General features: G+C 51.1%; 1 protein-coding gene across 2 annotated transcripts in view; it reads left to right on the top strand.

Moving 5' to 3' along the window:
• mrtfba (myocardin related transcription factor Ba) overlaps positions 1 to 6,012 on the top strand; it is a 20,086-nt gene that overhangs the window by 10,871 nt on the left and 3,203 nt on the right. Inside the window, exons 10-16 of one of the 2 annotated variants that reach the window (XM_008436248.2) lie at positions 830 to 977; positions 1,874 to 2,767; positions 3,479 to 3,580; positions 3,657 to 3,806; positions 3,892 to 3,975; positions 4,555 to 4,615; positions 5,148 to 5,997. In XM_008436248.2, coding sequence (XP_008434470.1) covers positions 830 to 977; positions 1,874 to 2,767; positions 3,479 to 3,580; positions 3,657 to 3,806; positions 3,892 to 3,975; positions 4,555 to 4,615; positions 5,148 to 5,596 — 1,888 coding nt within the window. In that variant the 3' untranslated portion in view covers positions 5,597 to 5,997. Of the gene's footprint in view, positions 1 to 829; positions 978 to 1,873; positions 2,768 to 3,478; positions 3,581 to 3,656; positions 3,807 to 3,888; positions 3,976 to 4,554; positions 4,616 to 5,147; positions 5,998 to 6,012 lie in introns of both variants that reach the window. The other variant, XM_008436247.2, reaches the window with a different exon arrangement.

Genomic DNA, 6,012 nt, shown 5'->3' with positions numbered 1-6,012 from the left:
ACACATACAGACAGAGACACACACACAGACGCACACACACACAGACACACACACACACACACACACAGAGACACAGACACACACACAGACACACACACACCGTCTCTCTGATTCAACAAGTTTAATTTGATTGATTCAATAGCTAATCAATTAACCACCACTGTGTTCAGGCTGATCATAAAAACTGCAGAACTGTTTTGTTTCTGTAAATATATTTAACTTTTTGTCTTATATTTCAAAGCATTTCGTTCTCGTTTGGTCTGATGCTGTTTATCAGTTTACATACAGGAACTCAACGTATTTTACAGAACAAAACAACAGTTTAAGTCACATTTTACAGAAATTGGATTAGAAATGAATAAAATGTTTAAGATCTCTGCCAGTTCGTGTTCTTCTCTCGTTTCTGTGAAAAAGTAAAGACTAGCACCTTCAGCAACATTTAATAAGTATTGATTTGATGCGTGGTAATGGCTGCAGGTGTGCGTTGCTAGCTTTAGCGGCTAACCGGTTCTGTTCAGTCCAGTAACATATGGATGGATGTCGTATTCATAAACCAACACCTGTGTGTGTGTGTGTGTGTGTGTGTGTGTGTGTTTATTTTAGTGCTAGCTGAATCAAAACATACCAAACATGCTAAAGTTATCAAAGTCAAGCTAGCATAGCTAACCTACTTCCTGTTTTCTCCTGCTGTAATAATAATAATAATGTAATTAAAGCTTACTGAAATGTGGAACCCTTGGAGCAGAGCTAGTTGTCGTAATGTTGACATGGCCGCCCTTTTCTGATCCAGTGATATGGATCATAAATAATAAATGATTTCCTCTTGCAGGCCGGTGGCAGAGAGTCAGAGCAGCGGCGGCGTCGGCGCCCTCCCCACCTCCATCGTAGTGTCTCTGCCCCCCGCCGCCCCGCAGCCCAACAACCTGCTGGCCAATCGCAAGCCAGGAGTCCTGCCAGCCAACCTGGACGAGATGAAGGTATCCACACACCTGCAGAAATATTCATCCCTCTTCTAGTTTTACCAGATTTACTCACATTAGAGACACAAAATGATTTATTTAAACAAAGAGGAGCTGAACTGTGAAGCAAATGATGAACAAACATTCAGCCAGAGATATTATGGGATGGTTTAGATTTAAATAATGTTGGGAATCAGTTGACTCCTTTAATCCAGTTCATTTTAGTCAAAACATAGACAAAATAAACAACATTTTTAATTCAAACCAATTTTTTCTGCTAAATTATTTAATATCAAATCTGAACATCAGAGATTTGTCTGGACTGTAACGCTAACATTAGCATTAGCTGCTACATATTAGCATCCAAATGCTATTTTAGGCTAGCAAAGCTTCAGTGCTAAGCTAACTGCTCTTAGCACAACATGAACACTACAAAGTTCTTATTGATTGTCCAATCAGATCGTTTAGAGTCAGAAATTAGAGGAGCAGCTTCCATCGCTGCTGTTAGCGGATGTAGCTGTGCGTCGGATTGAAGGGCGTACCAGAAACGTATGGAAACAAAGGTTCCTGTCAGGAATGAAAATGCAATTAACTCTTTAAAGGTGTATAAAAATGTGTAATTTACTAATCTAAGCTAGCACATTCAAAAACTAATTCATAGTTTAGAAGGTCAAAGAGGAAAACCTCACAAGTAAACCTTCAGATTTTATTCAGCTCCACTTGATCTGTCGCAATAAACAATTAATAAATTAATCCCATGATAAATTAAAATGAGCTCCAAAATGTCCATTCTGTTGATTAATAAACATCATAATCCACTTTATTTCTGTTTTGGTTTTTATTTCTGTTTTAACTGAGTTTGGTTGGGTCCAGTGGACGTGCTGAGCTGCGTTTCTCCCTCCTGCTGTTTCCAGGTGGCCGAGCTGAAGCTGGAGCTGAAGCTGCGCGGTCTGCCGGTTTCTGGAACCAAAACGGACCTGATAGAGAGGCTGAAGCCGTTCCAGGAAAACTCCTCCCTGCCGACTCCACCTGGCGTTCCCACATCCACCGCCGCCTCCTCCGTGCCCATGGAGGTCTCTTCCTCTGCCGCGCCTGCCATCGTTCTTCCAGTCCAGCAGGCGGCGCCAGAGAGGATGTGCTCCACCCCGCCTAGCTCACCCATCCCCTCGGACCCGGCCGCTCTGCGGCCGGACGTCAGCATGTCTGAGGCCGAAGCCCAGCCGGGTTCTGGTTCCGGTTCGCCCCGTCCGGAGGAGCGGGACCGGCGGCTGCACGAGAAGCAGCGGCAGATCGAGGATCTGATGAGGAAGCTGGAGCGGGAGCAGCGGCTGGTGGAGGAGCTCAAGATGCAGCTGGAGGTGGAGAAGAGGGGCCAGGCCGACCCGGTTCTGAGCTCCGGCGCCGTGAAGATGGAGGGCCCGGTTCTGTCCAGCTGCTCCTCCGGCGCCGCCGTCCTGAGCCCCCAGGTGGTGAAGCTGGAGGACGTGACGGTGTCGGCCGGGAAGCCGCTGCAGCTCCAGACCCAAACCCAGATCATCGCTCAGATCCAGAACCGGGCCGGCCCCCCGCCGGCCCCCCAGGGCCAGCGCGCAGCCCCCGGCCTGCAGCAGTTCTTCATCAGCCACCCTGCCGGGGTCCTGGGTCAGCCGCAAACGCTGCTGACCGCGGCGGGCCAGACCACCACCCAGATCTTCGTCCCGGTCTCGCTGCCGAACAGCGGCGCCATCCAGCTGCCGAACAGCGGCGCCATCCAGCTGCCGAACAGCGGCGCCATCCAGCTGCCGAACAGCGGCGCCATCAGTCTGCAGGTAGGCACGCTGTAGCGTGTTAGCGGCCTTAAAGCCGCTCCAAGGACACGCACCATGTTTTTAAATTCTTGTCTTTCACTCCGCGGAGCTCGAATATCCAACATCCAACTAGTTTTAACGGCACAAACCTGCAGTAGCACTAAGGAAGGAGCCACTCTGGTCCGATTTGGAGCAAAATGGGGGATGGTGACCTCTGGATGACCTAAAAAATCATTTTTAATGTCTCAGAAACCAAACTGCACAAACGGAGAATGTTTTATTAAAATGTATAAAAGCTAAATAACCTGCAGTATTAGGTTTTTACATCGAAGATGAATATTTCCCAGTAAGGATATTGTTATAAATAATCGTGGTTCCCTTTAAATATCTGAAATGCAGCCAAACTGACATTTAGGCTTTTATTGGTAAGCAGGTGAGACCAGGTGGGGAAACCTGAGACTGCTGCACCCGTCACCCAGCAGGGTGTTGCTAAGCAACCAGAGAGCGGGCGAGTTGGTTGGCGCTAGCTTAGCTAGCGTTGAGAGCCTGACTCTGCATGCATCTCCCAGAATGCTGTGCGGTTCTGGATCAGTGAACATTCTATCAGTAGTATCATCTGTTGGTATTGATAAATATATCTATTGATTTACGGTCCAGAACTGATGTAAAGTAACTAGATCTGGAGAAGTTCTGGTTCTGGTTCTGTGTAAAGTTACCTCCTGTGTTTGTCAGCCGGTCCTCTCGGCGCCGTCCTCCGGTCCGGGTCTGGTCCAGAATCAGCTGCAGAGCGCCAACATGGAGGTCTCAGCCAATCAGCAGCCGCCGCTGCTGCAGGTCAGTCTGAGCCGCTCCGGCCCAGTAGAACCATGATGGAACCAGAACCAGTCTCTGATGGAACCTTCTCCTCCAGACTCTGACGCTGTGCAGCAGCCCGGCCGCTCTGGGGAACCAGAACCGGCCCGAGTCCAGCCCTCAGCGCTTCCTGCAGCGTTCTCCAGAGAGCAGAGCGTCTCCCCACACGTCCCCCAACCACCAGGCGTCCAACGGCCCGCTGAGCAAGGTACCGACCCGCTGCTGGGTCTGAGCCGCTGCTGGTTCTGGTTCTGACCCGGCCCGGCCTTCCTCTGCCTCTCCCCCCGCAGCAGACCTTCGTCCTGCAGCCGCCCAGGGAGCCGCCCCGCTACGAAGACGCCGTGAAGCAGAGCCGCAGCCTGCAGGCCGCCGGCCAGGTGAGGTCCGACCCGGTTCTGAAGCTGACCCGACCCGCGTTGGAAGGACGGCAGTTATCTGAAACTAGGAGTTTTGTAACGGACCCAGAGACCCAGCTGGTGATGATCCGGTCCCCCCAGAACCCGATCCGGTCCGATTCTGCTCAGCCAATGAGGAGCATCTGGTGAACACTGAGTAGAGTGGCTGCTGGTCACCATGACAACGGCTCATCTGGATTCTCCAGATTTTACGCTTTGCTACATTTTATCCAGGGGCGACCCTCAGAGGGGGCCGGCGGGGGCCCCTGGCCCTCAGAGGGGGACGGGAGGCCGGGGCCCCTGGCCCTCAGGGGGGACTGAGGGGGGGCCCTGGCCCTCAGGGGGGACTGAGGGGGGCCCCTGGCCCTCAGGGGAAGACAAACAGACGCCTTCTTCACATTTAGCACATTTATTTATTTTATTTCATCGTCATGGTTTCCTTTACTCAGACTTGGTGCGACTGAACGGTTCTGACCTCTCTGGGTCCGGTTCCTCGGTTCCGGTTCTGGAGCAAATRTCAGTTTATTCCAGTCTAGTGGATGAATAAATGTTTTTTTTCAGGTTCCCACGGCAACCAGCCAGCACATGGACGATTTGTTCGACATCCTGGTGGAGAGCGGAGGTGAGTTAAAATCATTTAAACTGAAGTTGGACATAAATTCAGGTAAATTATTTGTTTGTAATGAGAAAATTTCACGTCACAGAAAAAATTAATAAAACAGGAAATGAGATAAAATGTATTAAAAAGACAGACTTTCAGTTTATGAGACATAAAACTCCATCCATCCGTTTTCCAACATCCTCGACCCTCAGTGGGGTCAGGAGGTCGAAAACCTGAACTCATCAATGATGCACTTATATGAGAGCAGACGAGTTTATAATCTGGTTAATGTCGTAATAATCTGGTTAATGTCGTAATAATCTGGTTAATGTCGTAATAATCTGGTTAATGTTTTAATAATCTGGTTAATGTTTTAATAATCTGGTTAATGTCTTAATAATCTGGTTAATGTCGTAATAATCTGGTTAATGTCGTAATAATCTGGTTAATGTCGTAATAATCTGGTTAATGTCGTAATAATCTGGTTAATGTCGTAATAATCTGGTTAATGTCGTAATAATCTCCATGTTGACGTTTCTTCTTCTCCTCTCAGAAATCCCTCCCTTCCTGCCTCAGGACGCCGCCGGCGCTCTGACTAAGACTCACCCGGTGACGGCGAGCATCACTACACTTCCTGTCGGCTCGGCGCTGTCCCGCTCGCCGCCTCAGGTCCAGCTGGGCCCGCTGGTTCTGGACCCGCCGGTTCTGGACGGCCAGCTGGAGGCCTTCTTGGAGCGGACGCTGGCRGAGACGGCGCCGGCGTCGGACCCGCGGACCCGGGGCTTGATGGAGGAGCTGCGGGGCCAGCTGGCCGACTCGTTCGTTCCCATGGATACCACGGACTTGTCCTTCTCGGACCCGGCCGGGTCGGCGCTGGGCCTGGCGCTGTTCGACCCGAACCTGGACGGCATGGAGTGGCTGGACGGCCCCGCCCCCCCGGGGCCCGCCGGGTTCCCCGCCGAGTTCCTGGAGCCGCACGACATGCAGCTGCACTTCGACTGACCCGACCAGAACCACCGACCCAAACGGGCTTCTGATCCCTGAAGTCAGGATTCCACTGGAACCGAATGAAGACGATGAGGAAGGTTACTGTAAATACGGTTTGGACCCGGACGGAGCCACCGGGTTCTGCTGACCCGGTCCAGTTCAGGTTGGTCCCATCAGAACCGCCCGTCTGGATCAGAACTATGCACTAAAGAGGAACCGCTTCCCGTCAGAACAAACCAATGTGAACACGGCATATCGGCACCGCCTGGTTGCCATGGAGACACGGCGGCCCGCCCACCAACTGAATGTAGTTCTAAAGACGCCGACCCGGAACCGGCAGCAGCTTCTTCCTGATTAATGAGACTGAGAAGGTTCTGGTGCTGCAGGTTCTGGTGCTGCAGGTTCTGGAGCTGCAGGTTCTGGAGCTGCAG

The sequence above is a fragment of the Poecilia reticulata genome, linkage group LG19 (genome assembly GCF_000633615.1).
Source record: "Poecilia reticulata strain Guanapo linkage group LG19, Guppy_female_1.0+MT, whole genome shotgun sequence".
NCBI classification, from domain to species: domain Eukaryota; kingdom Metazoa; phylum Chordata; class Actinopteri; order Cyprinodontiformes; family Poeciliidae; genus Poecilia; species Poecilia reticulata.
Note: the sequence above shows the minus strand (reverse complement) of the source record. Positions and strands in the feature narration are given on the sequence as shown.